Source organism: Falco naumanni, chromosome 1, assembly GCF_017639655.2.
Source record: "Falco naumanni isolate bFalNau1 chromosome 1, bFalNau1.pat, whole genome shotgun sequence".
In the NCBI taxonomy this organism is placed as follows: Eukaryota; Metazoa; Chordata; class Aves; order Falconiformes; family Falconidae; genus Falco; species Falco naumanni.
In genome coordinates this window covers 4,956,762-4,975,241 of record NC_054054.1, presented here as the reverse complement: position 1 = coordinate 4,975,241, position 18,480 = coordinate 4,956,762, and the positions used below count along the sequence as shown (strand labels likewise).

General features: G+C 37.3%; 1 protein-coding gene across 2 annotated transcripts; it reads right to left on the bottom strand.

Moving 5' to 3' along the window:
• Positions 1 to 4,752: 4,752 nt before the first annotated feature.
• C1H4orf47 (chromosome 1 C4orf47 homolog) lies at positions 4,753 to 18,452 on the bottom strand. 2 transcript variants are annotated; one of them, XM_040608078.1, is made up of 8 exons: positions 17,900 to 18,451; positions 16,058 to 16,244; positions 14,217 to 14,436; positions 10,493 to 10,630; positions 10,329 to 10,404; positions 8,935 to 9,114; positions 6,798 to 6,970; positions 4,753 to 4,971 (listed from the first exon to the last, which is right to left on the bottom strand). In XM_040608078.1, exons 2-8 carry the CDS (start codon positions 16,152 to 16,154, stop codon positions 4,923 to 4,925), a joined length of 933 nt encoding a protein of 310 aa, XP_040464012.1. In that variant the 5' UTR covers positions 16,155 to 16,244; positions 17,900 to 18,451; the 3' UTR covers positions 4,753 to 4,922. The 2 variants fall into 2 exon arrangements, with proteins under 2 accessions (XP_040464012.1, XP_040464109.1); XM_040608175.1 differs by lacking the exon at positions 6,798 to 6,970 and having other exon boundaries at positions 17,900 to 18,452.
• Positions 18,453 to 18,480: the final 28 nt, after the last annotated feature.

The window sequence follows — 18,480 nt, the reverse complement described above, 5'->3', positions numbered from 1 at the left end:
AGATACTACAGAAAAATCTAGCTTTTTATCCAAAGAAAAATTAAATAACTTAAAAGATAAGTGAAGAAATGGTGACCTCTTTAGATGAATCACATATTGGGTTAGTTTCAGTTAAAGAAAATTGCCTACATTTTGATCAAGAATTTTGTAAAGACTCCAAACGTGCCAATCGATGGAGTGGTTCCTCTACAACAGTATACAGTGAAAAAGCAGAATCTCAAAGCAAAAATGTACATAAAGAATTTCGAATCAATTACAGTGAAGGTGACAGAATCCAGGTTCTTTTCCTGAAATGGTGAAAGATAAGCTACTAATAGTTGATAACAAAGAGCAACTAAAAAAAGAAAAGCAACAACAGACCGCTTTAAATCAAACATTACTAAGGCCAGGAAATCAGAAGTTCAGCAAAATCAAAGTAGCCTCCCGATACAATGGCAAAATTGAAGCATTGCAAAAGTCCCTGAAAAATCCTGAGCATCTGCAAAAAACAGTACATGATCTTCCACATGAAAATTTCTCTCTCAAGAACAAAGTGGAAATTCTTAATGTTACCATAGAGTCTTTGAAAGAAAAAATATAATGTAATACACAAATCAAGAATTTAGCTGAAGAAAACAGAAGTGTGCAAATCCAGTTGGTTAAATCACAAGAAGATAACAAGGAATGTATTAAGGAAGCAAAGAACTTCTTAAGCAAATGCAAAGAACTCCAAAACCAGAAAAACATCCTTGAGGAAGAGAGAAATCAACTCAGTAATGGAAACCAACATTCAATACAGATACTGTATGTCACAAAACATGACTTTTACATTAGGAACCACACAGTAAAAGAAGAGATGAGTGCTGTTACCTGGGAAAGAGAGAGGCTTGGTATAATCCTAAAGTTCTTGCTAAGGGAATGCTTCAAGTTAAAAGAAACAAATAAAAAGCTTAAGATAGAAATATCCCAGGGGTTTACAAAAGAAAATAGTTCCCTAGAGACTGAAAGCTTTCAGGAGCCTGAAAGCCTTCAAGAGCTTGAAAGAAATCAGACTGAAATGCAAGAAATAAAAGAAAACACAGCAAAATCTGAACTGGAAACTCATCTTCAGTTAATGCAAACACATCTTCGGTTAATGCAAATATATCTTTGGCTAGTGCTAACACTGGAAGCAAAAAAACTTAACCTTTAAATGACCCTGCAGGAATGTTATACTAAACAGATGCTGCAGAAGGACTTTAAGAAACTCCAGTCAGGTAAAGCTCATACAGAAAAGAAATCAACAACTGAAATCAGAAATGCAAAAGCAGATATTGATCTTTTAAAGTCTAACTTGACCAGTGCAAAAGGAGAATGCAAGAGGTTATCAACAGCACTAACAAATGTCATGGAGGAAAATCAGTTACTTAAGAAGGAAATGTGGGAATATAGACAAGACACTTCCATATATGAAAGTCACATTAGAAAACTGACTGAAGAATGCTTACTATTAGAAAATCTCCTGTGGATTACTGAAAATGAGAGATGTATTACACCTTGAATTCCACCGTTTGCATAAGGATTATATTTACCTCGGATGCCAAACTACAGCTCTAGTCTGTGGGCAAAGGAAACCTGGTTACCAGGTACCGTGGTACTGCTACCATGCAATATAACTGGTACTCTGAATATTACACTAGAATTTGTACAGAAATCTCTGTTCTAAGTATAAAGCCTTGGAATATGATTCACAATGTATGAGCTTTATTTTGCAATATCGTATTAGCTGATTTTCTTTTCCAGGTAATACTTGATAATCTACAATAGTTTATTGCTTCAAATAAATTGTAGTAAACCGTTTTCTTTTGTAAAACATTTACAATTCTGATGTCCAGTCATTTCCATGGTTTTGTAATGTTCTAAAAAGAACTGCCTGTTTTGTTGATACTTGGCTGACTTTCACACATTCACAAAAGCAGATCTTTACACACTCTATGTAGTATAAAGAAATTTAATGGAACTGTGACAGTTTATAGGAGATAGAATTCAGTCCCTAGGATTTCAGAGTCAGAAGGGAATCTTAACAACCTTCTAGCTGAACAGCTTAGTACATGCCACAACATTTCACTGGTTATTTCTGCAAGAACCCCTAAATTAAGTTTAAACTATGTTTACGTATGTTTTAGATGACATCTCATTCTGGTCTATGTTTAACCAACACAAGGTACCCTTTATCTCTTTTATACTAGATACGGACTTAGAAAGCTTATTAGTTAAAACATTAATTTTAACATTTTCAGTGTCAACATATTCAGAGAACATGGACGTAACTATGAAAGGTGCAAAAATTACCCTCTTGAATACAATCACTGCATGAATTTATTCCAATCATTTAGATTTAGATTTAGATTTAGATTAAAATCTCTCCAATTTTCTCAGCCTAGGGACCATGGGGAGGAAGAATTTCTCAAAAATACTGTATATGATATTCTGTAAAGTTGAATCTGCCTGTATGCAGTGTTTCTACAACACTATTAGGGCTACTTTTTTAGAAACTTCTTTTTTTACTCACTCCTTAATAAATCAGGAAAGTAAACCCATGTAATTAGTTATTGGTGTTTCCAGAACAGACGTAGAGGTAATTATTTATCTTCACTTCCCTATTAGTACAACACTAGGTGTACAAGCTCCTGGCCAATAAAGGGCATAATCTCTTCAGAGACATAAAAGAACTGATTTCTTCCTGTTTCTCCAATAACCCATAAAGACAGGTTGCAGCAAATTAACAATTATTTATCTGGTTTACAATATAAGACTGTAAGTGTAATAGAGCATGTTTTTGTATAGTGAGTAATACATATAGTAGAATGACTAAAAACTACATTAAAGATCTAAGTCTGGTTCTTAATGCTTTTTCCTGTAAAAAAATGTTCAAAAGATTGTTGCAGTATTCTACTGCAGATAGGCAATAGTATTATGCCACAATTTTGCAGTGCACACCCGAAGTCAGTAAGAACATTAAAATGGTAAATACGTGGGCTATCGAGTAGATATTTGGGTGTTTATTTGCATTTAACGCTTGCAAAATCATGAAGTTGCTTCACATTGTAACTATTAAATTGTGGCCAGAATCAGTTATAAAGATAACTGGGTGTGTCAATACTGTAACAATGTAGGGAAGCTGTTACTATGAAATCAATGTAAGTAATGTCTAATGTCCTTCTTACCTTAGATAACTGGGTAATAAAACTCAAGAAAGTTCTAAATTCTGCCATCACAGTCAAAGGTACTGCCAAGAAGCCAAAGGGACACAATTATAATTTGTATTAAAACAGCATACTGAGGCCCTACCTAGAATTGGGTGTGAGGTCCGTGGGACCACACATTTTCAGGGGGGGGACTTGGCAGGTGAAGTTATTGGCTCCCATGATGGCTAGTCCACATACCCTAACATCTCAAACAAGCTGGACTGGTTTGTTGTTTGTTTTAAAATTAAGCTCCGTATCTTTTAATCAGCTTTCAGTATTTTCATCTCGTTACTGAATGAAAAGAGTATTGAAATACAGCAGAAAATAGAAGTGGAAGAATTACAAAAAGAGACAGAAGGACATAAAGAAAAACTCAGTGCAGCCTTCATCAGCTGTACTACAGCAGAACAGGAGTTAGAAGGAAGTACAGAACAGTGCTGTGACTTCACAAGGGAGCAACATGGGTGCTCGATATTCTGTATGAGGATGACACTAAGGTACCTAAGGTCAGCACCAGTATCGTTATATAATACAAGGTATAAACAAAGAAAGAAGGAATTCTGTGATAAGTCTTTGGATAAAGAAATCATCAAAATCCCTGTAAATTAATATTTTCAAATATTGTTGGGTCCTGTTGATCCCAAGGTAAGCGGTTTTATGCTTCAACATATGCTGGAAGACCTGACCACCAATTCTTGGGTTTATTTTTATTTTCATTGATGCCAGGAAATGTGAGATCCAGTCTGGAATTTCTTTAACAAGCTATTATCCTGTGAACAGCAGTAAGGATACTATTTCATAAATATTCTAGAGTGATATGACAAAACTTTAATAAAAAATAATAAAGAAATTTCGTCTGCATGTAATAATTTGGATAAATAAGTGCTGAGTATTTTTTTATTTTTATAATAAATCAGCTTTGATTTGCATGAACAAATTTATTGGACCACGTACAAAAACCTGACAAAAATTATTAAGATGGAGGTAAAGCGTACATTTAAGGTCACAGTTCCATCTGAGAAGAAGCTAGTTTGAAAGACAGATCAGATTTGTTAGGAACCTTCCACGTGCACAAAGTGAAATTAAGCTGTTCTTGGAGAACATAGCAGCACTTACATTTGTCAGGAAATTGAGGAAGAGCAGTAATAGATGCCGGTAAATAGAGGTGACTCTTCCTAACAGCCTGCTTGTGGTATGGTTTTGATCAATGCTCGATATTGGTCATTTTGAGAAGGTCATAAAACCTAAAAATCTTATAATTTTCAGACAATTCTTTAAAAAATCATAGTTGAAATACAGTACAAGTTGTAATTCTACTAAAGGGAAATGATGACTTTAGTTTCACTGTGGGCCACATAACTAACTTGGTTAATGCATACACTGATACTCACTTTAAAATATATGCAATTTCTTCCACTGCAATATATAGTCAAATTGCAATCCAAATTACTCATTAGAAAGTATGTTTTCTAAAAGTAAATTTCAAAAGTCCAGCTAAGCAATAAGATGAAAATATAAATAAAAATACAAACTTGGACTGAATAAATAAATTATCTTAAATTATTTATTATAGCTTTATATTTAGAAACAAAAGATTGCATTCCCAATCATTAAACAGATTGAATTGCCCTCTATACTTGAATTCCATTTTTCACATTTTTGTTTGCCTTGTTAACCGTTTAAGTCTAAGAAGCGCACCCTTTTTGCCGTTTGTACCTAGTAAGATCTCAGCTGTGCAGTCTTGTAGTTCTTTACATTTAATGACCTGAAATGTAAATGAAGAGAAATTTATAAGATTTGTGTAAAATATCACTGTACAAATCACAAGACCTTTTGTAAAAATGAAAAACTGTGGCACCCTGTCCTGTAATTAGATTTAATGACTTGAATCCTCATGAAGTCAAGTTTCTTTCAATAATGCACTGCCCGACAGCAGGAATCTACACTAGCAAATCCAACTACAGGATTACAGTCCAAATAGAAGATAAGCTTTCAGTTGGGAAGTATATAAAGAACTGTAATTCAGTGGGAAAGCAGACAATTTGAAAAATGATTGCCACATTTCTTAAAAACTATGAGCTTCACACAATAAATTCAGTTCACAATTCTCATTCTATTAAACCTAGGAATAACAAATGAAAAATAAGTAAGTTCTTTTAAATTCTTAGGAGGGAAATAGTAGTATAGAATTTTAAATATTAGTTTTAATTTCTCTCTGTGGAATTTCTGTTGGATATGTGAAATTTTTCTCTTTACAAATATTTTTAATGAGTCCACCGTAACTGTATTTGTGAACACTTAAGAGATTCTTCACAATCAGTCTCCCCCTTTCAATTCTGAAACCTACTTCACATACAGTCAGGGTTCTTTTCCAATAAAAACATTTCATTTGGGAACATTAATTTTTATTCTGTTGATAAAACAATAATACAAATAATTACACCAATTAGAAGGCTACTCAGACCAATATAACATTGTTTTTCCCTTTTACTAGTTTAAAAACGCCAGTGTATACATGAAAGGTTGTACTTTCTTACATCAGCGTTGGCAGTTACCATGCTTTTTGGTGTACCAAAAAGTTACTTTCAATTCTTTCTTACTTTCCATTAGTAATGAAAAGCAATGTAGAGTAATACGTAGCTTCTGGTCCTGCCTTGTCAGTGTAAATAAAAACTTCAAACTATCCCTGCCATTTAAAAAGTGATTATGCAAATGCCAATACGTGGTGAAATAAAGGAAACAGAAGAGCAGTGGTGAATAAGGGAGGTGTATTTCTTAGAATTCACATATGATATGTAAAAGACAAATCACAAATGTGAAACAGATTCCTCTAAGACAGTTTTTCAAATTTTAATCAAGTATTTCTAAAATACCTCACTATACTCACGGAACATGCAAACTAGTATGCCTAACTGTTCTACGTGCAATCTTAGAAGTCTGCATTTGAAAGTGATTCCTCTAAATAACTACAGTCTTGATTTTCTGCTTGGATTACAACAGAGCCAAAACTAGAAAACAAATTTGTTTAAATCTAAGGGTTATACCTTGATAAGGTAAAAAAATAAAGAATTATGTGCTTATCTACCTATATACATGCAGTGTGTACTATAAATCTATAAACATTGCACAGTACAGGTTTTTAGTTAGGAATCCAATTTCAATGTCATTGTCCCAGAAGCTTCACAAGCTTAGATTACCTAATGTTATGTTTGCCAGCAGAGGGAGTCAATATTATTCCAAAAACAAGGGAAAACGAAAACAGACTTTGTTTTTAAGAGGAACGTTCCTGGTCTTTCTACATTTATCAAGTCAGAGAAGAATAAAAAATAATTATTTTTCAGTGACATCTGTATAGCATGATTTTGAAGGTCTCTATGATACGTAGAGCCTTATAAAGTAACCTGAATTCACAGGAGAGAGTAGGAATAAATTTGGAAAGCCAAGTTACTTATACACCGCTTATCCTTTTGTTAATAATGCATTCCTGCATTTATTCAATTATTTTAGACAGCTAAATGTAATGAACAGCTGTGCTAGTGGCTTTTGGTAGACAGCATACATGAAACACAAACTCAGATTAAAGGAGCTTACCTTGTGACATTTAAAGTTATAATGCTTGTCACAGGTCTGCTTTTTGGTCCAGGAGGAGGATGAAAAATCCGTCGTTCTTTATTAGTTTTGACAGTCTTAGATTTTTCAATTACATAAGGGTCAGCAGAATGGCTTGGGTAAGGATCAAATGTGCCTCCTTTCATGCCCCCTGACTGAAAATAAAATAACTTCTCAAAGTGCCAATCTACAATATAATTAATGAAAATATTTTTCATGCAAAAGCAAATAAGCATACTGAATAGCAGACTGCATCATATTATATAAAAACCAAAAAACAGATATTCTTTAAATTTGCAATGGAAACTTTAAGGAAAATTTTAGTCATTATTTTGATGATTTTTTAGTTTTAAATGTTCTTTCATAAGTCTGGATTTTGAGGAAAGGATCTTAAAAATGTGACAGAAAAAGTAAAACCATAACTCACTAAAACGAGCTATGTTGTGGCAAAAAAAAGGGAATTCCTATGTCACTATTAGTTTACTAGCATATTTCCATGTCCAGTACTGGTGTGGGATTGTTACATACAGTAAGGCTCGGGCATTATAATCAATTTGCTTTCTGACATATACATATAAATACAGCACTGGCTTTTCCCAGAACGTTACGTCCACTAGTACTGTAAGAGTGGCAAATTTTAGTTTAAAAATACATAGAAACCTGATTAATTCTTTGCAATCCCCTGGTACAGCTAAACCCCACAGTCTGCTGAGGCTGCGTTCCTGAAAAGTGCAACAGTAAGCGATTCAATCAACAATAAAGCCATTTTTCCCGTAAGAATTTATATAGCAGAGAGGGAAAGTGTGCAGTAGCTTGGGAAGTACACATAATTTAAATATACGGGGAAAGCATACGTGGTGTGAAGGATGGGAAGCCTGGAGCAGGATCACCAGCACTGTCAGCCAGACGAGGTGCTGACTTCCTAGCAGCTAACTTTTCTGAACAGATTTCCATTCTGAAAGACCTCCACTGCCTCATCTACGAGGCCAAATGCCTAACACAATTAGTTGTGTGCAAGCATTTTTGCTGTCTCTTTCTGAATAGTCATATCTTCTTTGCTGTCATCACCTTCCTCATATGAATCAATGTCAGTCAAATAAGTCAAGGGTGAAGGGCATAATAATAGGAAAACAGTGGTTAGCAGAGGGCAGCATTAAATTTCTTACAATGGAACTCCAAAATGAACAGCTGAAAAGTGACAGATTAAGGGAGTCATTTAAGAGAGAGGTATTTATGCATCTTGAACACATTTCAAAGTGAAATTAAGGTTTCACCTAAGATGAATAGCACACATTTAGTATCTCAAAAAAATGTATCAAGATGGAAATAGAATGGAAAAATACCAGTTTAGATTTTAAGAAATAATGACACAAAACAAATGGAACTAATGAACTACATTCCTATATATCCTTAATGCTAACTCCAGGCTTTATTTCTTATGCCCTCTAAGCCCTTCTGCATATATTTCTTCCCAACCTTTTCCTCCTTTTCTCCTAACTACTGGAGAGCGGGTAAATTCACAAGCAGATTCCAAATTTGTGCCTGCTGATAGACAAGCAACAGATAACTCCGGAGTTTATTCTGCAGCCTTTCCCTGAGCAGAAGGACTAACCGAGTTTTTCTGCCCCTTCTAGCTACCCATTCCCATGACACTTTCAGGAATTATCTTTTAGATGCTTGTCTATACAGGCTGAGAGTAATTAGCAGGTTCAAAAATTATGAGTGACTGACAGAGGCTAAAATAGGACAGCATTTCATTTTGCTACAATAATCTAGTCTTACTGTCATTTATCGCATAACCTTCCACTTTGTATCCTTTTGTGGTGTATGCAGTCAGTTAACTGTGTGTTAACAGCACTAGGCAGATTTTAAACAGAAAGACTTTTCAGGTAACCTGGAGCTGGTTAGCACTTGTTGTTGAGTCAAACAAGATCTCACTGCTTTGTGAATTGGAAAAGAAAAAAAAAAAGTAAATGGAATAATAACTTTTGTAAGAAAAATAAGAAATTAACAGCAAAACTAGACATTTCTTTATACTTTACGTACTGCAAGCAAAGCTTTTACCAGGAAATATCTGAGTATTTATCTTTTGTCTTCAGTAGCTATAAGACAAACTAACCTTTTTAGCAGGAGAACTTGGTTTGAAAGGTGGTACAATTGGCTTCTTTTGAGGTGGTTTCTTCACAGGTGGCAAAGGTTTGTCATTAAAATAGGGATTCACATCAAAATATTCCTGGGGATACAGTTTTAATTTGAAAGGCCCTCCTTTAACAAGCCGTTTATGTTCCTCTTGTGCTTTCTGTAAAACAAATACTTTAAAAGAAACAATCCTGAGGATTTTTACTGTATGTTATCCTAAGAAAAAAATGGAAAGCATTAAAAATAGTCTTGGGAAATGTTCACTCTAACTTTCTTTGCTCTTGTTTGATGATCAATGTATTTTATATACTCACCATGTATAATAGAGCATAGATTCACTGACTAGGAAGTAGAACAATCACTATGAAAGTATGGTAGGAAGATGTCAGAAAAAGCAGTGTCCATTTAAGATGTGTTTAACAGTATTGTTTAACTGTATCTTGGGCATAAATGCACACATACATGCTTGAAAATTCTGCCTGCATGCAACCCAGCTGCCTACTCTTGCGAACCCTGGCCACTACATTCCCCATATGGTGAGCACCTTACTAAGCTGAGCTTCTCCAAGAATTGGTTCTTTGTACCATGGGAGATATTGACTCTTCTTCCCAGATCCAATTTTAAACCAAAACAGGTTAAAACATTATGAACAATTAAAAAACAAGCATAAAATGTACCATCAGCAATACAGTATCACTGGTAATGCATGCTAATGTCTCAGAGCAAATTCCTTTTTTTCTATCCAGTGGAAATAATCCCACATCCCTCTTTCCTCTGATCTTCTCATTTTCTGCACTGGATGCTTAGTTTTGACTCTGAATTTGTCTCAACAGGTAGCTGATTTTTTTCTTCTAATCTTGTTCTTACCCTAGAGCAGAAAATGTCCTTCTGCTGCCATTTTTCACTCCATATGATGAAAATACACACAATAACTAAAATCAGTGAAAGCAAATTTACGAGTTTTCTTAGATTTACGAACTTAGATGAAAAAAGAAGCAGGGTTTTTTTTATATAGCATCTATGATAATGAGGGCCCATTCTTCTGACAACATGGAAGTACTATTGTTCTTGATATTGGCATTGTTTTGTCATTACTGCATTGTAGCTTAAGGTTTCCATATAAAACAAGGTCAAATCCTGAATGGTAGAACTTGTGGGGAATACTGCCAGATGTCTCAAAGGAAAAATAATAAATGAACAATACCTAAATCTTTTTTATAGAGCATGGTCATTCTTTTTTTTTTTCCTTCCTTCCTTTTCTAAATAAACATTAGTGTTTTCAAGATAAAGGAAACACCTCAGGGAACAAAAAGTTCATGTAAATTGTAATAAATAATCATAATACTAATAGATAATAAAGACAAACAGTTTTACCTTTGCATTTATTCTTTCTACTTCATACCCATCAGGTTCATGTGGATATTGTTCACCTATGGTAAGGTTTGCGTAACTGTAAAAACAAAATTAATTACTTAGGTGTTCAAAACTCAAGAAACATATAATAAAATACTCTTCAAGAAGCAATATTGTGAAGTTACCCATATCCAGTTCCTTTCTTTCCTGGATTAGTATAAAAATTCTTCCTAGGAGGAATGTATCTTTCTTTGGCTTTCAGCTGTGGACTGAAGTATGTATATGAACCTCCTATGGTTCCATAAAAGCTGCCAAGTCCGCATCTAAAAACAGCAAATGAACACATTGATTAATGTTTTTCAAATATTTCAGGCTTTCCATACCTAGTATGCTAAAATGACAGTAAGAAAACACCCAAACAATATCTACACCTCAATGGTTAAAGATAAAATCAGCTCAGATCCACTGTCCATGGATCTACTCCTATAGCAATTCTGTGCACAAGGTTATGGACAAAAAAGAAACAAGATGGCAGAAGAGATGAAGTTTCAGGGTATCTTAATAGTACAAATATGCTTAATAGAGGTTGTTTTAATTTTGCGCCAGCAAGGTTAAGTAACATTGGCAGAGACAGTTTCACAAACAGAGATGCAGACGAATAGGTTGGACTTGATGCTGGATGACAAGAGGACAGTCTTTCCCACGAGTTTACAGAGAACAGCAGGTTAGTGTTGGTATGATAATGGAGTGGCAGGCAGTGTGGGGTACCAGTTTTAAAGATTTGTGAAGGGGGGGTGATGTTGGGAACAGTTAACTTTCTGCTGTGTCACAACAGGAAAGTAAAAGGAGGCACAGCTCATTTAGGAGAAATACCTCTGCCTACAAAGCTGCAGGAATTCACAAAGACCTTTTTTAAAAAAGAACAACTTGAAAATCAGTATTTGCTGACAAGTGTATGACATGCTCAAAGTACATGATCATACAGGCACTAAAGGAGAAAAGGACCAAGAAAAACTAAGGAAATAGCTGAATGGCAATTTGGTCCACTAAGCAGCTGCTACAGGGGTCCAAAGAAAAACCCCAACCAACCCTCTGTCCCCACATCCCAAAACCGAAAATAAGCACAGGCTACTGTATGAGATCTGCCAACTACTCCAGATAGCCAAGATAATCTGCTTTGCCTGTACTGTCTGTAATTACTGTGGGGAGAGAGTAAAGTGTCTCAATGAGTTTCTGCTGAAAAGGGCTGTTAATGAATACTGACAGGATTAGGATGCCAAGATAACAGTTGTCATCTTTGCACAGAACGCTAACCTGCCTGTTCGTTACTTTCCCTTTATCTAAGGACTTCATAACCCCATATATAGAAAAAAATAGGCAAACTGACAATGAACAACCTTTACCTTGAGGTTTCCTACCTCTTAAGTGCTTTATTTCATATTCTTTAAATATCACTTCTGTGTGAATTTTATTAAAAAATATTTTTATAGGCCAGTAACAAAATAATAGAGAACAGACACATGAAGAAAAGAAAGGTCCAGGCTTCAGTCACATCTTCAGAGTATGAAATCTTCGCAACCTTTCCACTTGCAGCCAACACCACGTGTGGCTCCAACATAAAGGAAAGATCCCCAAGAGCTGCTTATCATTCAGGCAGCCAAGAATAACAATTCAGTGAACAGCAACAGAGCTCAGCACTAGTTCCTTGGTTATGATGGGAGTCAGTTTTGGATGTAAGAAACAAATAATTGCTCTCTATAATTGCTTGAGGATTCCATTAAAAGACAACCTAACCACTTTCCCAGCCTCTGCTTTGTACTATTCTGCCAGTACAGATTTAGGGGATGATAAAGACAATAAAGAACATTTCCTAAAGTTCATGTCTAGAAGGATTCAATAGTCTTACAACAAGAATAAGAGCATGAGCTGCTGCACCCACACACAGCCAGAAAATGCATTTGTGGATCTAGTACACAGAAGACAGCACCTTAGCAGATGTTTATTATAAGCAAGAGTCCCACTGTTGGACTCAGAACACAGAAAGTAAGTGAACAGGACTCTCACTGACTGATGTGGATTTGAAATCAGTGCCTAGGTGTTTCTAACGGTCAAACCCTTATAAATAATTTGGTTACTATAAAGTCAAGTTGTAGTTGAAAGAAAATTTTGAACAAGGGCTCACACATTGTCTGTGGTTAAAATTTCTTAAATTGATTGCTGCTTATGAAAAAGTCTTTGTCTTTAATTAGTGATTGCTTCACCTGGACAGTGAGCTTAGGGAGCTCTAAGACAACTTTAATGAGCAGGTGGTGTTTGTCCTGAGCCCCCTGAACAAGCAAGATGTGAGCAGCACCATCCAGACAGTAAATACTGTGTGCAGCTGTGTCATGACGATAACTCCACCTCGCTTGGGCATTGGGCCAACATCCCTGGTGTGTGTGAAGCTTACCAGCCATGAGACAGCGCACGCCTGCACTTCACCTAAACTTAAAAGTTTACATACACTAGGTGTGTAAACTATTTTTGTTTTTCACTGAGTGTAAAGGCAGGCAAGCTCCAGGACTGGACAGCAGCCTCACCTACGGGTGGACACACCACGTAGGAACTCTCCCAGTTACCGAGAGACTCCTGGTGCCGGCTGCAGCGGGGCTTCCCAGCCGAAGTGTGGGTCTGGATGTTGTTAAGGTGGTAGTTGGTGATGTGTCCTTTTCTCAGTCTCTGTAACGCTCTGCAATAATGATTTGGTGCTTTGCTCCTATTGCTCCTGTATCATATTGTGAATAATAACTAGGACTGTTTCCTTTTGTCATATTGCATGCTATTTTTCCTTATAGCGTAATACAATAAATTGCATGTATTCGTATATTTGATTTGGAATTCATTTTTGCTTGGTATGTAGTCAATTAGCAAAAACACTGTCCCATCAGAAATAGCACATGTATATCCAACAGAAAGCCTATACAACATGTCTTACATTCCTGTTAAAAGCCAAGATGTTCCTGTAACGTACAACAGAACCTAGCTAATCCTTGCATCCTAAAATACATATATATAAAATAAAGAAGAGGTTACACGTCAAGCTTTCCAAAAGCAAAGTAGCAGAAAGATATGACTAAATATAACCATAAGACTGTAAGAACTAGGCCCTGTACACAGACTGAATCCTCCTGTCTCTTATTGCATCAACAAGAACAAAACAAGACTGTACAGTTATAAATGAGTAACCAGGCTCTAACTGTTTTTCACATGTGAATAATAATAGTCTTACACATGAATAATAATAGTTGCATTGGTGTCATTTTGTCATGCAATATGTTGCACAAATAGCAAAGATGCATTTATTTTAATATTCTGCACATACTCCTCAGCTCTGTAACATCTTCTGATCATCCTATAGGACAATTGTTATTTTTTCTACTAAAAAGATAATGGATATGGATTCGCTGGGAGGAAAACATTGCACCTGGATAATGGCCCCTTTTCCTACAATGCAATATATATGCCACCTCTATTTTGGGAGACCTAGAAATGGCAGGGTGAAGACATTGTATCTAATAAGTTCCAACAGATTTCCTCCTCAAATTAAAAAGAAATCTTAATTTTTTAATTATCCGCACCTTTTTCCCATAGCCATCTTAATTTCCGTTGAAAATAAAAAAGCTCAAGGGTAAGGAAACTGATTACAGCAAAACCCAGTAGTTAAGGCCAAGCATCAGGACCTGATTTCTACCTGTGTTCAGCCTTCCCTGTGCTGCTGCTCAAAATTCTTCACACGGTACTGACTAACGCTACGTTGTATGAAACAATATTGTATTCTCATTACAGGTTTTATAAGAAATAACCTGTGAAAATATCTTCAGTGTACAGAAAAGAAAAAAGGTCAATTTAAAACATTTTCACAACACTTACGGCAATTTGTCTCCATTACTGGGAAGGAAAGCTTTGCCCAAATTTTTCTTTGATTCTGCCATTCTGTAGCGTCTCCTCAGCTGAACAGGATCTGAGTAAGCTTCACCATTGAAAATCCTCACAAACTGAGGCTCAAAATAACCTGTCTGCAGAGCTGAAAATGCTTTGGTTCCCCCAGGTAACATCTGTCTGTTCTTGCTCGCAGCTTCATTAAAAGGGCCTTTTAAAAATGTAATAACAATACATAACTGTTCAATGTTAGTGCTTCTCTTAGCCTACATATAAAAAATTAAGATCTGGATCTAAATGGCTCAAAGAATGTACTGTAGAGCATTTAACTTGTAAATCATGCATGTAAATGATTGTATCTGAAAAACAATGCTATGAGAAGGTATTCACAGCACCTGGTTTTAGTTTTCTAACGCCTGCACTTGCTTTACAGGCAATGAGAGAGACTGGTTACTCCAGACTACAATTCGGAGCCAGAGCCGATGCCTATTCATATATACTACAAGTTAGTACTTCAGAGGAACAACTCTCCCACTGATTACAGACCAGGTAGGAAAAGTTAGAGTGCCTCCAGTTGCGTCTTGGATCCCCAGCACCACAGAAGCGGTGGAAGTGTACCAGCCAGGGTTCTGGTGGACATGTTCATCACTGACACAACACCACAGCAGAAATGTTTGTATTGAGAAGCCAGGATTACTTTGCATTACCACTTCAAAGCAGCTACCAAGGATTAACCTCTGTAACCTTACTAATTACAAAAATTACCGTTGTTAAAGAAAATGTATTTTGATTTCAGAAATCTGCAGTGCTGAAGCTGCTAAATGGCAGAACCAGGCCTTGGCCCTTGTATAGCCCTAATCCAAGGCTGGTTTAAAACTTAGTCAAGTTAATCAGTAGGAGAATAGAGAAACAACAGATGATCAGTTTGTATACACAGGTGCTCTCAGAAACACAGGTGTTTTTAGAAATATTAGTATATGTGAATGGGAATTGCTTGTTCAAAGACTAAGTGTGCTTGAAGGATTGTGTAGAGTTAAAGCAGGCAGAAAGAAGATCATGATCCAAGGAGGATCTTGAAACCAAGGCAGAGACTGGAACCGAACAGATCAAATGGGACAGAGTCAGGTGCTGGATTCGCAGAACTGACAAGACCAAAGGAAACTTCTAAAAACTTTGGACATTGACTAAAGATTTGATAAATGTATATAAGCTGTGCTGTATCCCTTTGTTCTCTGCCACTCACTGAGGCAGTGGCCCAACTCTGAGTTGTGATTAAAGCAAGCCTAGTGGTACCCACGTCTGTGTGAATTTTTCCTTTAACAACCTTTCTCAATGCGTTTTCCCATTAAACAACCAGAAAAGGAGAATATTCTTTAAAAAGACAGGATGGGGAATCTCACACATGTGCCTCAGATCAGAACAGAAAAAGAAATTGCAACACTAGTTTAAAAATAATGGCAATTGTCAATAACAGAAAACCAGTTGAAAAAGCACAGGAAAGAAATTTTTTTTTTTCACAATACCAGTAAAATACTGGTACCATGCAGATAATTAATATTAAAAAGAAAGGTATACACTAAAAAAATTTATCAGTCTATTATATATACATATTTTTCCATTTCACTGGATTTTTCCTTTCTTCAGTATACTCATTCCAACATATCAAGGCTTTCTCTTCATAATACAGAACTGAGCAAAGAATATACATGAAAACGCAGTTGCCTCTAATGAGGAAAAAAAAAAAACCCATCAGAAAATAGTGATTTTGAAAGTACATGGATACTAGAGGTGGTCCCTATCACTAAACAGAGATTCAAATTAAATGTACTTACGCATATAATGTGATGTATATTTATCTCCAATGGTAACATAACTCATTTCACTGAAGAGGCCAATCCTGTCCATATCACTTTTCTTTTCTGCAGGCATGGCTGGATCTGTGTGACAGTGAACTGCACTAAACGGGTTGAAGTATCCTTGTTTCTTTGCTCTACTGCGAAAACTATAAGCAGTTTACACCTATAAACACAAAGTTTATATAAGTAAAATGCAAGATGTTTTGGTTAAAAATATAAGCATTAAATGTAATCTGAAGAAAGTAATCTACAATACGGTTGACATCTCTGGTGCTTACAGGACAAATGGACTATGTGGCAGATTTAGACACCATTATATCCCCTCTGCTAAACAAACTCAGAACATGAGCAGAGAGAGCAAATCAAATGTATTTGTAGTACAGCTGGTGCAACTCTTACTGAATTTACATAATTTGGGTCAAAATTTATGACAGGTATCTTCAGAGTACTAAGACGAGAGGTTTTGGTGGCATTAAGAGCTAGTAATAAAACATGCCAAGCAGCCTCCTTCTTCATCTCGTGGGTTATCTCCAGCAATGGTTTTCAGTCACTTTCTAATAATGGTATAGAAGGATAGTAAATGGACAAATCTGGGGTAAAACATAAAAGTAGTTTTGGAAGCCTTCTAACTAATCCCAGGCCTGGTCATGGTAAATATCTCCCATTTCTTCTTGGTTTCAATGCAAATGATTTACATTAAATGTTAGTTTTCCCTCATCATCCCCTTCATTGGAATCTGCCAGAACTAAAGAAAATGCCTAGCCAACAAGTGTAAGGAACTTAAGAGCCTGAACAGAGAGCAGACTCAGCACTACAATTACCAGGGAGCTGATTCCCAGAGTGAAAACCAGTAGAGATGGAAATTGGAATCAGCTAGAGGAAGAACTGCCTTGAGGAAGAAGATATAAATATATGGTAAATTCACCAGGAACAGAAATTAAGGTAGAAGAAATCAGTTAATGTTAGGAAAGCTGTTTCTTAAGTCATGAAATATAAGAATTATCCCAAAATATCAAGACTATGCAAATAACTGAAGTATCTGTGCTCATACAGCTCAAAAGCGAGCAGGGGAGTTAAGAAATTAGGGTGGAATACAGATCAAAGACAACGTAGATCAGGTCCCGTGTGGGTATTAACTATGGGCAAAGGCAAGATGGAAGACAGTAACGAAAATAACGAAAATAACGCAGGCAGCAGAGAAGTCTGAAAGGTCAGGATCACACATCAACTGTCGAAAATAATGAAAATAACGCAGGCAGCAGAGAAGTCTGAAAGGTCAGGATCACACATCAACCGTATCTGGCATGTGGGCGCAGAGCAGAAAAGCAGCAGCAGCACAGCAGTGAAAATCTAGATAGTAACATAGATTTTATACATTTTTACTGTAAGAAATAATATGCTGGAGCGTTGTGTATGATGGGCTAGCCACACATTGCTTATGCTCAGCACACAGGACTGACAGCATGCAGGTTTTAAAAAGTTTGAAGCTATCTTGGTGGTTTTGGTGGTTGTTTTTTTTTTTTTTTTTGCAACGCGTAGGGGTTCCCACGGTGTAAAATGCATTTGTTGCTTCATCTGATTAAACAGTACTGTTGTTTGGTTAGCGGTAGATCTAGACGTGGTAAGGAGATAGCACCAAAGGAAGACATGACAGAGAACCGGCCCTTGGAAGAAAACAAGGCTTCGCTGTTGTGAGGCAAACTGGCATTACTGGCGAGGACAGGAATAATTTATCGGCAATAAACAGGCCTAGAGTTAAATTCTACAGCATAAAGCAAAGATGGCTGATAAAGGGATGAACGGAAAGGATTCCTGGACCTCAGCAGCTCGACCTGACTGAGATGTGACAAGACGGACGAGCCTTGAAAGCCCTGAAGCAGCGGCAGGGCGAGGCAGCACGACTCCGGAGCGTCTCCCAGGCAATCTGAAGGACAGCTGAGGGAATAGCTGTGTTTTTCCGCAGAGCGCCGATACCGCGTAAACTGGATTAAGCGCAGCCAGGGCCGCCCAGGCCAAGGAGCCCGCAGCTCCGCGCTCCTCAGGGCAGCGCGGGGTCGGTGAGTCAAGCGGGGCCTGCGCGGCACCGCCTTGCCGGGGCCCGTACCTCACGCACAGGAACGGGCTCCGCGCCGAGAGGGGCGGACGAGCCGCAGGGCGGCGGCGGGACGGCGAGGAGAGGCCCAGACCGCCACCCGCCCGCTGTTACCGCCGGTTGCCAGGAGACGGGAAAGCCTCGCGGGCCCCGCCCCCCTGCTCCCCCGCCCCCCCGCTCCCCCGCCCCCCTCTCCCCGCACCGGTGCGGCGATGGCGCCTGCGCAGCACCGCAGTGCGGCTGGGGGCGGGGGGGCGGCGCCACCGACCGTCCGTGCGGGCCGCGGGGCGGGAGCGCGCCTGCGCGG